The sequence below is a fragment of the Oryx dammah genome, unplaced genomic scaffold (genome assembly GCF_014754425.2).
Source record: "Oryx dammah isolate SB20612 unplaced genomic scaffold, SCBI_Odam_1.1 HiC_scaffold_10, whole genome shotgun sequence".
Lineage (NCBI taxonomy): Eukaryota > Metazoa > Chordata > Mammalia > Artiodactyla > Bovidae > Oryx > Oryx dammah.
The window spans coordinates 52,384,808-52,401,572 of record NW_024070194.1 but is presented as its reverse complement, the minus strand read 5'-3'; the positions used below and the strand labels follow the sequence as shown (position 1 = coordinate 52,401,572).

Below are 16,765 nucleotides of genomic sequence, written 5' to 3'. Positions count from 1 at the left end.
GGGAGGGGGAGGGACAAGGTAGCAGAAGGGGATTAAGAGGTATAAACTACTATGTATAAAATAAATAAGCCACAATGATATTCTATACAACACAGGGAATATAGTCAATATTTTATAACTAATAAATGGAATACAAGCTTTAAAAGTTGTGAATCACTATGTTGTACTCTAGAAAGTTACATAATATTATACAATTACACTGCAATAAAAAAACATGTGGGAAAATGGCAGCTCTGGGTCACCCCTACACCTCATTTCTCTGCTCTGTCTTTTGTTTCTGCCCACCCCCACACCGCCAAGCAAGTCCTTTGCTTTTCTACCAGCTTAGACAGGCATTTTAAAATATGATCTTTTGTCCCCTTTCATTTTATTCATTATTTTACATGTACTCTGCTTGGAAGTTTTCCTGTGAATGTTCAGCCTGCCTTACTGCTTAAACTGGCTCCAGCTAATTCTTAAAGAATCTTTAAGATTCTTAAAGAATCTATCTGTTTATAGCTAGACATGTAAGCACGTTAGAAAATGATGCTTGCTCAGTTGCTTAGTCATGCCTGACTCTTTGCAATGCCATGGACTATAGCCCACCAGGTTCTTCTGTCCATGGGATTACCCAGGTAAGAAGAGTGGGTTGCCATTTCCTTCTCCAAGCCAGAAATTCAACTTATGTCTCCTGCATTGGCATATGAATTCTTTACCACTGAGCCATCAGGGAAGCCCTAGAAAATGATGCTTGGCCTTAATAGAACATAACCTTTCACTGGAAATTGTGAGATAAACCTTAACTTCTGAAACAGTAGGACTTCTCTGTTCAGAAAATCAAACTATACCCCTAATCAGGGAACTAAGATCCTACATGCCATGCAGCCAAAAGGTTTAAAAAATAATTAAATAAAATAAAATTGAGTCTTTAAAAATATTTTAATAAATAAAAAAATATATATATGCATACATATATATGTCTGTATATATATATATATATGTTTATTTTTTGCTCACAAAATCAACATGTATAGGTGCACAAATATGTGTACACACACTTGTATATGTATTTTCTTTTGAACGATAAAGCTACACTATCTCAGTTTCATTGACTGTCATTTCATTGCCTCTTTTAAAAATGGCCTGGGATGGAAAGTAGAGAGCTTGACCTGACATCAGCCAAACTTAAGAGCATCCTAGAAAATGCTGAGACCAATCCTAGAACAGTCACCCATTCTGTACCCATACAGGGATGATTCAGGGTTCCAGTGTCTAAAAAAATAGTACTGTGCCTATAAGTATGAATATTTCAGAGCACAGGCAAATTAGGGGAAATGGCCTCACAAAAAGGAGTGCACTGGGAAAAACAAACCAAATAAAGTAACAGAAGAAAAAATTCAGAGGGGCAGAAGCGGGCAACTTTAGCTTTTTGATGTGAGTGTTCACAGCAAGACAGCTGCCAGGCTAACGTTCGACTAGGTCATCTTTTCACAGACTCTCCGAGGTCCACTGGGCTACACACACAGTCTGATCTGTGTTGAAAGGGCAAGGACTTCAGCTTCTATAATGGGGACACATCACAAAAGAACATGTATTTCGTGTAACAAAATGCACAGACAACACACACAAAAAGAAGAGAATCCTGAAAACAAGCCTTCCAGGAAAACAACAACAGAAAGTCTGGGGCATAAAGGAAAAGGTTCTGACCTGCAGGATGTTGTGGTTGCCGGTAGCAAGTTAAGATGCTAGCTCTGTCCTGTGACCTTCTTTTAGGACACGGGGCTTTCTAGCTTTTTACAGGCTTTCAATCCCTGTAAAACTGTTCATTCCTCTCTTTAAAGGTAGGATTTCTATCATTTGAGAATACAAAATACAATTACTTCAGAGTCAGAGTACTTAATGATAGGGAAATATAAGTAAATAAATGATATATGATAAAAAATAAAATACTTCAGGGTGTCCATAATCCTGGACACCTTTAATTTATTAAAGCAATAAATATTTTTGAAGATATGTAACTCTTCACTCACATTCAGACATAAGGCATTTTATGTTAAAATACATGCACATACACATAAAATAACAAAACTGTGATAGGCCTAGCCAAAAGAAGCAGTTGGGACCCTGAGAGGGAAGGGTTAATCAATGGCCATCACCTTAGGACACTCTAAACCACATTGTTGTCACGTGACCATTTGTGACCTGCTTCAGGTCATTTGCCTGGAGACAACAGCCTGACAAGATAAATCTGCTTCTGTGTCTAGTCCCCTCCCCTAACCATCTGTTCTCTTTAGGAAATGCAGGCCGGTGGAAGTGCCCAGGAATGCAGCAGGTGTAACCCAAGGGAACATCACAGGCGGGTGCCCTTGACAGTTACAGCCACCCAAAGTCAACATTTGTCAGAAAATAACACCAGCACTTCCGGGTTGCTGTCTGGGTTTTTAATCCACAAATGCTTTGTGCCTTTTAATCACTTACTAAAACTTGTCTATCTGTTAAAACTCCAGCCACATTTTCAGGTGGCATGTCATCATAGCCCTGCCTCTGGGCCTGGTCTGATATAGGACATATGTGATGGAAGAAGACAACCCAGGGAGAATCTTGTTGCCACCTGCCTCCAAGGAAGTTTCATCTGCCATGGACTATAGAGTAGCTTTAGGTATTTTTATGACAACAAAATTCTTTCATTACCAAGGAAGGTGGGGTAGAAAGACATGGTTGGAAGGTATTTGGGCACTAGCTATTTACTGATCAAACTCCAAGCCCCTGGGAGGGCAACAGACAGGTACTGTGCCTCAGTCTTTTTCTACTTAATTCTATATTTAACAAAACAGAGGGCTTTGATGGAAACCCAGGGCCTAGAGTTTGATTAGGGGCACAATGATAATTAAGTGCAGGAACACAGCACATCTCTCTGAAAATTTCTCCCCATGGAAGGCAGAGGAATATTACCTGAGGGTTTCTGAAAGAGAAGGCAGAGCACAGGGGATGGACTATCAACACATGTTATTCTCTTTAGCCCTGATTATTCATGCCAAATTTGCCCACCTCTTTAAAGGATGCAATTTTGATACATTTTTTCATGCTCTTAATTAGATGAAGTAATGGAGTGAAGAATAATTTCATTTATTCTTTCATTCACCAAATATCTGTTAAGTGTCTAAGTACCATATATCAGACACTAGGATGTAGCAAGGAGCAAGACCCACTTTCTGGCTTCAACATGAGTATTCCATTATAATTATGGTGGCTTAACCTTAAGGGTGTTTTTGTAAAGCCACCCCAAAATAATCATTTGGGATCCTTGGAATTGCATACTTTTAATTCCTATGAATGCTAGTGAATTAATGTGAAACCATTCAAAAACAATTCCAGGCAGAAATTTAGCAAACTTAAACTTGACCAAAATATTTTAATATATGTAAATAGAATGGAAATACTTTAAAAAACAATTGGAATGTTTTGCATGTGAAATGGTTTATAACATTTATAATTCCCTGCATACAGTGCTATATTTCTTAATAGTTTATTGTTAGGACTATGCTTATGCATGCGTTATGTATGAAATGTATGTGGGGACAGAAATGAGTATGCATTGTAGAATATATACTTTATACACATTATATATAGTAAAGACAACTTATTTAGTCAAATAGGCTCAGATCTAACTATTGAGTGAGAAATGCAGGCACTTTCCTGGTACTCCAGTGGTTAAGAATCCACCTTGCAATGCAGGGGACATAGATTCAATCCCTCGTCAGGGAACTGAGATCCCACAAGCTGCAGGACAACTAAGCCCGTGCGCCACAACTAGAGAATCCGAGCACCACAATGAAAGATCACAAAGAAGCAACAAAGATCCCATGTGCCAAAACTAAGACCCGATGCAGGCAATTAAATAAATATTTTTTAAAAAACCCAAATCAAACAAGCAACAAAAGAAATTAATCAGGAACAAAGTAAGGGCCTGCTAAGCACATGATAATTTTTAAAAGCAAATATTTAGATCCCGGCGGGCTGCACACGCGGCGGCGTTTGAATGGCCGTTCCCTGGATCTCAGCCGGGGAGCCGAGGGATAGTCTGGGCTGCCGGGCGCAGTCGGTCAGCGCCTGGGCTGGGCGGAGGCGCCGGGGTACCATGAGGCGCCGGTATTTAAGACATTATGGCATCTGAAACCCACAATGTTAAAAAACGCAACTTTTGTAATAATACTGAGGATCATTCCATTGATCTTCCTAGAAAAAGGATCTCTAATTTCACTAATAAGAACATGAAGGAGGTTAAGAAATCTCCAAAACAGTTGGCTGCTTACATAACTAGAACAGTTGGACAAGCTGTGAAAAGCCCAGATAAACTACGTAAGGTGATCTATAGAAGAAAGAAAGTTCATCATCCTATTCAAAATCCTTGTTACAGAAAAAAGCAGTCCCCTAAAAGTGGGGGCTGTGTCATGGCAAATAAAGAAAATGAACTGGCTTGTGCAGGCCACCTCCCTGAAAAATTACGGCATGATAGTCGAACATATTTGATTAACTCCAGTGATTCTGGTTCTTCACAGACAGAAAGCCCATCATCAAAATATAGTGGCTTTTTTTCTGAGGTTTCTCAGGACCATGAAACAATGGCACAGGTTTTGTTCAGCAGGAATTTGAGATTGAATGTAGCTTTAACTTTCTGGAGAAAGAGAAGTATTAGTGAACTTGTAGCATATTTAGTAAGGATAGAGGACCTTGGAGTTGTGGTAGATTGCCTTCCCATGCTCACCAATAGTTTACAGGAGGAAAAAGAGTATATCTCACTTGGCTGCTGTGTAGATTTGTTGCCTCTAGTAAAATCACTACTTAAAAGCAGATTTGAAGAATATATAATAGTTGGTTTAAACTGGCTTCAAGCAGTCATAAAAAGGTGGTGGTCAGAACTATCATCCAAAACAGAAATTGTGAACGATGGAAATATTCAGATTTTAAAACAGCAATTAAGTGGGTTGTGGGAACAAGAAAACCATCTTACTTTGGTTCCAGGATATACTGGTAACATAGCCAAGGATGTAGATGCTTACTTATTACAGTTGCATTGAAAGACTTCATCTATAGCATTTGGCTATTCAGAACATCCTTGGACTATATGATTTCCCCAAAAATGTCTCATCTGAGAACTGTGAACTATGGAAGAAATCAAAACCATTTTTTCCTTTAGAGAAACGTATGATGAAACCACTAATGAAATGCTACCGATCTACTTCACATTGAAGTGGAAAAAGATCCAAAAGGAGCAGCTTCAGCTTCAATGAGGTGAAAGTGCACTACAAAGATTGTTCACCTTTGCTGTGTTTGGGATTTATATGGTTATTTGGTAACATTGTTTAAGAACTACTAGGTCTTAATGCAATCCTGCATAAGAATATAATTTATACTATGTGAAAAATAAGACAGGACTTATTACTAGGATTCACAGAGACCAATCATCATTACTTTTTTTTAAGATTGTGTTTTATAAGAAAACACTTAAATGTGTGCAGCTACTATTTTCTTATGTTGAAAAGACTTTGAAAGTTTAAACCATTATAGCAAATAATCAGTACTAAAAGTTTTTTGTTCACACTGAGATACTGTGTATGCAAAATGCCTTAATTATTAATAAGCCAATGTGTATGATAACAATATCTGTTTAAGAAAATTAAAAGCAACCATGCTTCTGGCATGATAAAATCATGGAATTAAATCAGGGGTTTCCATTCATGTAGAATGTTGTTAAAACTTATTCTACACCATTCTTAAAACTTGAGAATATTTTTAGTATCTCTGATTTTTTCTTTTTTTTTTTGGCAGAATCATGTCATGTATGTATGTATGTGTTACTCCTATATATAAGAAAAAGGCGAATCTGTATTTGTATGAATGCTTAACTGGAAATGTCTATGGAATTGACTAATTTATATTCACTTTTTATTGTATATAGATTTCTGATATTTTCAGTTCTGTATCATTTAAGTTTTCTTCATTTGAGTAAATTGACTAAATATTTCTATTAAAAAAAAGCAAATATTTACTAATGACACTGCTTCTTTCCCATTTCCTAATGTCCACTGACATTTCTTCTGTTACCACTATTGCAGGCGATAGAAAAATATAAGAACTAGATGCTTTTAAACATGTCATCATAGCTACTGTATAAACTTAGTTATTCTGCAGTTAAATTTTACATAAGAATCTACATTGCAACCCACAGAATGGGAGAAAATATTTGCAAATGAATCAAACAACAAAGGATTAATTTCCAAAATATACAAACAGCTAATGCAGATCAATTAAAAAAAAGAAACAATCAAAAATGGACAGAAGATCTAAATAGACACTTCTCCAAAAAGACTCATGGATGGCTAAGAGGCACATGAAAAGATGTTCAGCATCACTACTTATTAGAGAAACTCAAATCAAAACTACAATGAGGTATCACCTCACACCAATCAGAAAGGCTATCATCAAGTGGCGTAGGACAAACTAAGAAAGTAGAGGGTAGGACAAATTGAGAAAGTAGCATTACATATATACACTGTGCTGTGCTTAGTCGCTCAGTCATGTCGGACTCTTTTCAACCCATGGACTGCAGCCCACCAGGCTCCTCATCCGTAGGAATTCTCCAGGCAAGAATACTGGAGTGGGTTGCCATGCCCTCCTCCAGGGGATCTTCCCAACCCAGGGATTGAACCCCGGTCTCCCACATTGAAGGCAGATTCTTTACCAGCTGAGCTACCTGGGAAGCCCTGTATATACACTATCATGTGTAAAATAGATAGTAGGAAGCTGCTATACAACACAGGGAGCTCAGCATGGTACTCTGTGATAACCTAGATGGGTGGGGTGGTGGTGGGGGCAAGGCTCAAGAGGGAATGTATGTATATGTGTATATATATATGGCTGATTTGCATTGTCATACAGCAGAAACCAACAAAACATTGGAAAGCAATTATCCTCCAATTAAAAAGAAAAGGAAAAAAACTCTTCAAACAACAAATGCTGGAAAGGGTGTGGAGAAAAGGGAAACCTCCTACACTGTTGATCGGAATATAAATGGATACAACCATTATGGAGAAAAATATGGAGGTTCCTTAAAAGCTAAAAATAAAGCTACCATATGATCCAGAAATTCCAATCCTGGGCATATATATGAAAAAAATCATAATTCAAAAATATACATGTATCCCAGTGTTCATTACAGCACTATTTACAATAGCCAGGATGTGAAAGCAACCTAGATACCCACTGACAGAGGAATGGATAAAGAAGATATGGTACATATTTACAATGGAATACTCAGTTCAGTTCAGTTCAGTCGCTCAGTCATGTCCGACTCTTTGCGATTCCATGAATCGCAGCACGCCAGGCCTCCCTGTCCATCATCATCTCTCGCAGTTCACACAGACTCAGGTCAATCGAGTCCGTGATGCCATCCAGCCATCTCATCCTCTATCGTCCCCTTCTCCTCCTGCCCCCAATCCCTCCCAGCGTCAGAGTCTTTTCCAATGAGTCAACTCTTCACATGAGGTGGCCAAAGTACTGGAGCTTCAGCTTTAGCATCATTCCTTCCAAAGAAATCCCAGGGTTGATCTCCTTCAGAATGGACTGGTTGGATCTCCTTGCAGTCCAAGGGACTCTCAAGAGTCTTCTCCAGCACCACAGTTCAAACGCATCAATTCTTCAGCGCTCAGCCTTCTTCACAGTCCAACTCTCACATCCATACATGACCACTGGAAAAACCATAGCCTTGACTAGACGAACCTTAGTCAGCAAAGTAACGTCTCTGCTTTTCAATATGCTATCTAGGTTGGTCATAACTTTTCTTCCAAGGAGTAAGCATCTTTTAATTTCATGGCTGCAGTTACCATCTGCAGTGATTTTGGAGCCCCCCAAAATAAACTCTGACACTGTTTCTACTGTTCCCCCATCTATTTGCCATGAAGTGATGGGACTAGATGCCATGATCTTCGTTTTCTGAATGTTGAGCTTTAAGCCAACTTTTTCACTCTCCTCTTTCACTTTCATCAAGAGGCTTTTTACTTCCTCTTCACTTTCTGCCATAAGGGTGGTGTCATCTGCATATCTGAGGTTATTGATATTTCTCCTGGCAATCTTGATTCCAGCTTGTGTTTCTTCCAGTCCAGTGTTTCTCATGATGTACTCTGCAGAGAAGTTAAATAAGCAGGGTGACAATATACAGCTTTGACGTACTCCTTTTCCTATTTGGAACCAGTCTGTTGTTCCATGTCGAGTTCTAACTGTTGCTTCCTGACCTGCGTACAGATTTCTCAAGAGGCAGGTTAGGTGGTCTGGCATTCCCATCTCTTTCAGAATTTTCCACAGTTTATTGTGATCCACATAGTCAAAGGCTTTGGCATAGTCAAGAAAGCAGAAATAGATGTTTTTCTGGAACTCTCTTGCTTTTTCCATGATCCAGCGGATGTTGGCAATTTGATCTCTGGTTCCTCTGCCTTTTCTAAAACCAGCTTGAACATCAGGGAGTTCACAGTTCACGTATTGCTGAAGTCTGGCTTGGAGAATTTTGAGCATTACTTTACTAGCATGTGAGATGAGTGCAATTGTACGGTAGTTTGAGCATTCTTTTGCATTGCCTTTCTTTGGAACTGGAATGAAAACGGACCTTTTCCAGTCCTGTGGCCACTGCTGAGTTTTCAAATCTTGCTGGCATACTGAGTGCAGCACTTTTACAGCATCACCTTTCAGGATTTGAAAGAGCTCAACTGGAATTCCATCACCTCCACTAGCTTTGTTCGTAATGATGCTTTCTAAGGCCCACTTGACTTCACATTCCAAGATTACTAAGCCATAAAAATGAACAAAATAATGCCATTTGCAGCAACATGGATGGACCTAGAGACCATCTGTCTCAGAGAAAGACAAATATCATATAATATCACTTATATGTGGAATCTTAAAAAAATGTTAAAAATGAACTTATTACAAAAATAGAAGTGGAGTCACAGACATATAAAGCAAATTTATGGTTATCAGGGGTGAAAGGAGGGAAGGGATAAATTGGGAGATTGGGATTGACATATACACACTACTATATAGCTATGTATAAAATAGATAACTAAAAAGAACCTAGTGTATAGTACAGGGAACGCTACTCAATACTATATAATGACCTATATGGGAAAAGAATCTAAAAAAGAGTAGATATTTTATAACTGATTCACTTTGCTATACAGTAGAAACTAACACAATATTGTCAAATCAACTATACCCCAATAAAATTTCTTAAGAAATCTTCATTGGTTTGTAGAGAGTACTCAATGAGACAGAAACACACAAAATGTGAGCACATTTCAGTGTGATGTTGTGTAGTGACGCTGGCCACAGCTACCCCTTCACGAATGCAGCACATATTCCATGCATCTGAGACAATGGAGAACGAGAGGGTGCTGGGAACACAGTGTCTGATCCTACCTCTGTCAACAGCACCTACTCTCTGAGTGACCTTGAGCAAGTCACTGAAGCCTCCAAGTCTTTTACGCATCTGTCAAAAGGAGTTAAGAACAATTATTTTTTAACCCTTAAAGTGTTAGACAAATTTCCCCAAGTATTGCTTGTCATAGTTTTCCTTTTACTATTTAAGAGAAGTAAAATAAAAGTAAAGTAAAAAGACCTATTTAAAAACAAATAGAAAATCCAGGCAAATATTGGACAAACTGAAATGGAGCAAAACTACTTAGTATACCTGAAAGTGCTGAATAAAATGCAATTAATTAACTTATGCTAGTAATTGGTATGTGTTAATTATCCCAAATTGTACTCTTTAACACAGACACTTGGGCGAATCAGTCCAATGTCAACAGCAAATGAAGACACTGGTCCTGTCTTCTCTCCAACACATTATAGCCACCAAAACCTCCCACAAGTAATTTTTTCTTCTAAAGCCATTTTTCATGACTCTGACACCATTCCCAAGAAATGTGACATTTTAACAAATAGGATTGCCATGTCTATGAGATTTATCTTCACTCTCCTCAATACCATCATTCCATGAACTATGTATCGCTTTACATGAAAAACGCAACCTCTTTTGTGCTCTGTGGCAGCTGCAAAGTTCATATGGTAAAAAGCTCTTCCTAGGGTAGATAAACTGTGAAATGCATTTTAAAATGAAGTTTTAATTACATTTTGCAATTCAGAGCCAACTTCTGGTTTTAGTGTAATTTAAACAAGGGTTTTTCTCTCTTGCAGCCATCTGTTCCTTTTCCTTAAGCTTAGACTTATGTCATAATATTGAGAATGTGACGTCATTCTCTCCTATGACGTCATTAAACATCTCTGTAGGATAATGTGCCCAAGCAGACAACTGAATCATGTTTGTTCAAATATATAGATAATAGGGAATATGCAAAATAAACACATGGCAATCTAAATTATTTCTCTATTGCTTTTTATTCCCAGTTACTCTCTACAGTTGAGAAGCATAAAAGTAATCCTTTATCACAAAAAGAATCCTCTAAAGAAAGACAAAAGAATCTTTCAACTACCTACATGTATGTGAATAAACTAGTATATTAATGTGAATGTACCATGTGAATTGGTGGTTTTGAGTTTGTGTGAAACCAAAGTTCCTGGTAAATATTTACTTGAAGTAATAAACTATACTTTCTGGCTATAGACAATGTTTAGGCATTGTTGAGGGAATAGTCTTACATTTAAAACTTACATCATTCTATTCAGTTTCTGTTTTTGACATTGAAATAAATTAATTGAAATTCATCAATTAAGAATTTTTCAGATTTTGTAATTAAGCTGTAACTGCCACTAGTAATATAGGAATATATCTAATGTTTTAGAATTATAGTAACATTGAATTTATTAGATTATAGTAATTTATATATTAATTACTTTTAGACATCATATTATAAATATTTTAAAAATTATTTTAGTTATTAAATCAATAGTTCTAGGTGAGTTTAATAATTCTTTTAAGTAGCTGTTGAAGAACTCTCATTAAATTGTAAAGAATCCCACATGGTATGATCTGCACAAATATTCATTGGTTTTAAATTAAGAAATTCAGTGACGAGGGAGATAGAATTTTCAGGGGCGGTTCTTTCGTGGTAGACAATTTTTATAATAACTAGTCATTGAAATTCAACATTGTTTTAAATAAATCAGTTGTCTATAAGCATCCCCTTATTACTGTATTTTTAAATTAAAGAAAATTTTAATTACTTGGTCAAGTTCATAAGTTTCAGCACTGAATATCTTCTGTGTTTCTGGATGTGTCAGGCTCTGAACTCAAGTCTCAAAATAGACCAACACATGATGCTTACCCTCCAGGCCCAGGAAGTCACAGGCTGGATGACTGATGAATTCCAAAAAAGTCACTGCACAATATAATGAGAAGTGCACTAGCCTAGGAGCTAGAATTCCTGGATTCCTGGTCAGTTAAGAAACCCAAGCTTTGGTTTCTTCATTTCTGCATTCGTGTTAATACCCGGCATCTGTATTTCACCAGTTCATTATGAGTTTCAGAACCTACCCTTTCCATGCTCTTGGTAGTATTTAATGATGCCAACATCTAATGAACTGCCCACAGGAGGTACTGGTTTCTCCTTCTCCACTTCTGTCACGAGGGGGACCAAGTCCCATCACTTGACTCTTCCTTCTTGCCCTGTTCTGGTCTATGACAGCATGATTCGCCCAGATGCTAACCTAAATTCCCCTTCCCTTTGCACCCCCACAAAATAATAACTGTCTACCCCACAAAGATCTCCAAATACAGCCCCTCCTATCCATTCTTCTGTTGTTAACTTAATTCAGATCCTCATTTGTCCCCTAAACCACTGTAATTATCTCTAAACAGGAAATCTCTCTCAGTTTTGCTCCCTAATCTAGCCTCCATGTTGCTACTATTTGGATCTTTCCAAACACAAATCTGCTTTACATATCTCCATCCTGATTTACAACTCTTCAGAGGTTACATGTCACCTGCGGCACAAAATCCAAACATCCGGGTCATTTGGTCCCTACCAATCTTTCCAACTCATCTCCCGTCCTTTCTAGATGCACAGGCAGAAGCTGGGCTAAAGCCACACTGACCACGATTCTGACTAACCTATGCTGAGCATTCCTACATGCCTCTCACATGACCTCATCCCTCTGATGTGAATACAATATTCTCTGATCTACTAGGCAGAGCCTTTCTTCAATATACATCTCATCAGAGATGTTTTTCTCTATCAAGCCTTTCTTGAATGAGCCAAGCAGTGTTTGATATCTCCTCTGTGTCATCCCAGATCCTAGGAGTATTTTCTTAGACTCAGTAAGGTCTGAAAAGCAATGATCTGTTTCCATGTCTATTTTTCCTGTTGGACAGTGATCTTCTTGAAGGACGGGATTCCATATTATTTGTCTTTGTTTTCCCAGCTCGTCCATCATAGTAAATAAATGATCAACAATTTCTTATTAGATGGATGAATGGATGGATAGATGGATGCATCTCCCCTCATGCACGTTAGCACTGATAAATTCAGACTTATCTTCCAGAAACAACAAGCTCTTTTACCTCTCAATAGGTATTCTTCTGGATTTTCCATCCTTCATCTGACAACTTGAACCCTATCAACCTACATCTGAATAGTTTTCTTCAAGACTCAACTCAAATGAGTTGCTTCTTTCATTTTCCTTTCACAATATTTTGTATGTATTGTACTATAAAAAGCTTTCAATTACAATAACTGTAATTATTAATTTAAATCTGTGTTTCCTTCCATGACTTTCAGTTCTTTGAGACTGCTGCTTAAATTTCTTATTCATAGGAGTATTCCCAACACAAAAGCTAGCACAGGGTAGATAGCAGTACAAGACAGTAAATGTTTGCTGAATTAATTCATGAAGGTGTGCTTGAATGTATGAGATGAAATCATATATTTGCAAGTTCTTTGAAACCGGAAAAGCCCAAGACAAATGTTAGGTAATGTTATCATCTGGATCACACCCACGTATCATATCCTTTCCTCTGCTTCTTAGTCCTTTCTTCCCAGAGAGCTCACAGGCCCGTGTCTAAATTATCACTTCACACAGATTTCCTTGCTCCAACTCAGAGTGCATTTTGACATTAAACTAAACCCCTCAGCTCTTGGATAAAGATCTAGAATATAAAGAGGTTTGAAAAACAGAATCAATCATCTTGCGTTTCAGTACTGGCCTTAAAAACGTACATACGTGATAACCATACTCTGAAAATAAAGACAGCCAGATGGTGTCAGAGAACTGTTTTCTTAGCTAATAGTGATATATTTGTCATCAATGTATGCCTGTTCCTTATAACGAGAGAATCTGTTTACTGGTTGAGGAGCAAACAGAAGAAATGATATAATATAAATAATAAGAATAAATGCTTGATATGAATATCTCATCTTCCTCTTGGGAAATTCCAGGATATTTTACAGATAACATTTGTGATCAACATTATTGACCTTGAAGAAGGGACTTTCTCCAGTGTGAAACGCAGCAGCTCTTCTGCATCTCACAATCACCACGCTATTTAGGGCAAGAGGTGAAAGATATTTACCTCAAAGGCTGGGGAAGACTGGAATAAGAAAGCATGTAATTATTCATGGAAATAGACTGTATGGCAACCCACTCCAGTATTCTTGCCTGGAAAATCCCATGGACAGAGGAGCCTGGCGGGCTATAGTTCATGGGGTCACAAAGAGTCGGACACGACTGAGTGACTAACACACATAGAATATGGAATGAGGAAAACTGGCTGAAGTTGACACCCTCGCTCTTGTAAGAAGTGCTGTGAGATCACTGATGACCGGGAGGGGCAGGACCTCTGTTTAAGCCTCATCTGAAAGACGTCAAGCAGAGTATATTTTTCCCTGGTACCATTTTGACATCTGGGGTCAATCCTTTCTCCAAGCGGAAAAATAAGTCACATGCATAAATGCAACTTTAGGAGCATCTTGACAGCCCCTGGAAGTCATCCAGCTGATTGTCCGCTGAGTGTAGTTAAGTCACCTTGTTAGACATTCTGTATGCTGGGTGAGATGCTCTTGTGATGGGGTGTATTTCTCCATAGGGAAGTGCTGTCGTAGGGAATGTGGTGGTGGAAGTGGGTGGGTGCTCTCATCACAAAAGGAGCAGTGGGGTGTAAGACCGGGACATCTGAAGACGGATACAAATTGTTCTTATTCACCAGCTGTTCATTTCAGAAGTTAAGGACTCCCAGACTTTTCTGAGACTTAGTTTCTTCATTTATAAAATGAGGACAATCACTGAGGGTGGGGCCCTCATGATGGGATTAATGCTCTTCTAAGAAGAGACACCAGAAAACTTGTGAGAATGTGGCTGCCTGCAAGCCAGAAAGATAGCTCTCACCAGACCTGACCATGCTGATACCCTGATCTCAGATTTCTAGCCTCCAGACTATAAAAAACAATATATGTCTATTGTGTAAGCCAAAAAAGAATAAAAATAAAATGGGATGCTCATACTTTTCTCATGTAGTTTTTGTAAGAATTAAATGATATGGGGCCATCTGAAATGCCTGAGGATTATTACGTGTTTTATTTTCTTGCTTCACCTGCTTCTCTATCCTATCACCTCATTAATATCTAATCCCAAACTCTTTTTTTTTGCAGGGCTCTCTTCTGAAAAGTATGTATGACCACTGACACTATTTTTTCCCATAGGTTTTATACTGTGTTCCCTTCTTTAATAGGGAGAAATTAAGTGAACTCATTTCTTAGTTGCCTTCACACTAATGTTCAGTTATCTAGGCTGTGTCACATCACCAGATGTCACTAATAATAATATTGGGTTGGCCAAAAACTTCATTTGTGATTTTTTCCATAACATTTTATGGAATGAACTTTTTGGCTGACTCAATATATGCGTGTATATGTGTGTGCAAGGCTTCTCCGGTGGCTCAGTGGCAAAGAAGATTCAGGTTAGATCCCTGGGTTGGGAAGATCCCCTGGATCTGGCAACCCACTGGAAATGACAACCCACTCCAGCATTCTTGCCTGGGAAATCCCATGGACAGAAGAGTCTGGTGGGCTACAGTCCAGGGTTTGCAAAAGAGTCGGACGCAACTTAGCGACTAGACTAAACTAGAGACATATGTGTATGTGAATATATATATATCTCCTGGCTTTTTAATGACAGCAAATTTGTCTGTCTCCTTTTTTAACTTCATTTACCCAATGTCTAAAACATGAGCCTAATTGCTTCTTTTCTGAAGTCTTCTCCCCTATACACTGCTGTGAAATTTTTCACAGTGTTTTACAGAAGGACCATTTCCCTTAAGTTGTACTCCTTTCTAATTCCCAGGGATTACATTTGACACTTACATGTGTAGATGAATCTTACTGAACATATTCATCTTCCTCTAGAAACTTACCATGCCATTTTTCAGATGACATTTAAAATCCAGGCAAGGATTTATATGTAACTGATGTCTGGAGGTCTGGATGCCTGCATTCCTCACCCCTCCCTGAGATAAAGCTTTTGGAAGACCACATACAGGAGGATCACGCAGGGTCTCATGGGCCACTGTAAGGCCTTGGCTCTTTCTCAAGGCAAATGAGGAGCTGTTGGTGGTTGTGAACAGAAGAGAGACCTGATTTGACTTAGTTGTGAAGACAGACTTTGGTGGTTATAATTGAATAGACAGTAATAGAGTGAAGGAAGAGAAACAAGGAGAGTGCTTGAGGATCTATTACAAGGATCCTGCAAAAGATGATGGAGTTCTGGATCAGGAGGGCAGCAGGGAAGGTTGTGACGTATCTGGATTCTGGTCATATTTCGAAAGTTAAGCCATAAGTCTATTTGATGGGCTAGATGTAGAGGGTTTTACAGGAAGAAAGAGGAAAAAACCCCAAGGTTGTTGGTCTGAGCAGTGGATGGATGCACTTGCTATCAACTTAGACAGGGGAGGGTGCTGCAGCAACTGGTTTGGGGTGGGACATGAGGGATTTAGTTCAAGGCATGTTAAACTTGAGTTGTCTATTAGACATCCAAGTAGAGATGGCAAGCAGGCAATTAGACATGCAAATCTGAACTTTGGAAGAAAGGACCTCACCATAGAAGACCCTTAATATGTGACCTTTAATATTTGTGAGAGGCTTAGACAAACCTCAGGTTCTAAGCAACAGTCATGATTAATAGAGCTTCTTCTCCTTCTCTGACCATATCACTGGAAATATCCAGAATGACATAATGGTCAAATCCTGTCTATTATATGCAGTGACTGAAGACCCCCACAAAATAATCCTTTCTTATTTGGAGAGTAAATTTCTCATTTTCAAGTGCAGTTTGAAGGTACAGTGGGGAGGGAATTACATTTTAAAATAAAAATTTAAAAACATGATGTACATACAAAGTCAATGCAATTCTGGAAAATGTCCTTTGAGGATAAACTATTTAGCCATAGGAGATGTCACATAGTATGATGATTAGGAAGTAGATTCTAGCCTCAAAATGAATTTACTTTCCAGCACATCACCTTGCATATCTAATCTCTATGCCCCAGTTTCCTCATCTATAAACCCGAGACCAGATGGGATTATAGAGAATATTAAGTGAGATAATAAATGAAAAGCACATAGCACAATGCCAGAAGCATAGTAAGGTCTTATACTTGTTGGCTATGATGATGATAAGCAAATTTATTTTTCAGTTGGAACTAAGACTGAAAGATTTTCTTATAGTTTTTCATTTACCATGAAAAACTGAGTCTCAAGGAATTTAGGCCTAAAGAAGCAAAAAGACATTG

The 16,765-nt window shown here is 38.3% G+C and overlaps 2 protein-coding genes across 3 annotated transcripts in view; both read left to right on the top strand.

Annotated features, from left to right (window-relative positions):
* Positions 1 to 16,765, top strand: part of PTER (phosphotriesterase related) — an 87,484-nt gene that overhangs the window by 50,996 nt on the left and 19,723 nt on the right. The window lies entirely within an intron of this gene.
* Positions 4,010 to 5,150, top strand: LOC120869575 (KATNB1-like protein 1). The gene has a single exon (XM_040248972.1). The coding sequence runs from the start codon at positions 4,143 to 4,145 to the stop codon at positions 5,055 to 5,057; it is 915 nt and encodes a 304-aa protein (XP_040104906.1). The 5' UTR covers positions 4,010 to 4,142; the 3' UTR covers positions 5,058 to 5,150.

Excerpts from the sequence above, each read along its gene's own strand:
- LOC120869575 (XM_040248972.1), top strand. The coding sequence starts at position 4,143 with ATGGCATCTGAAACCCACAATGTTAAAAAACGCAACTTTTGTAATAAT.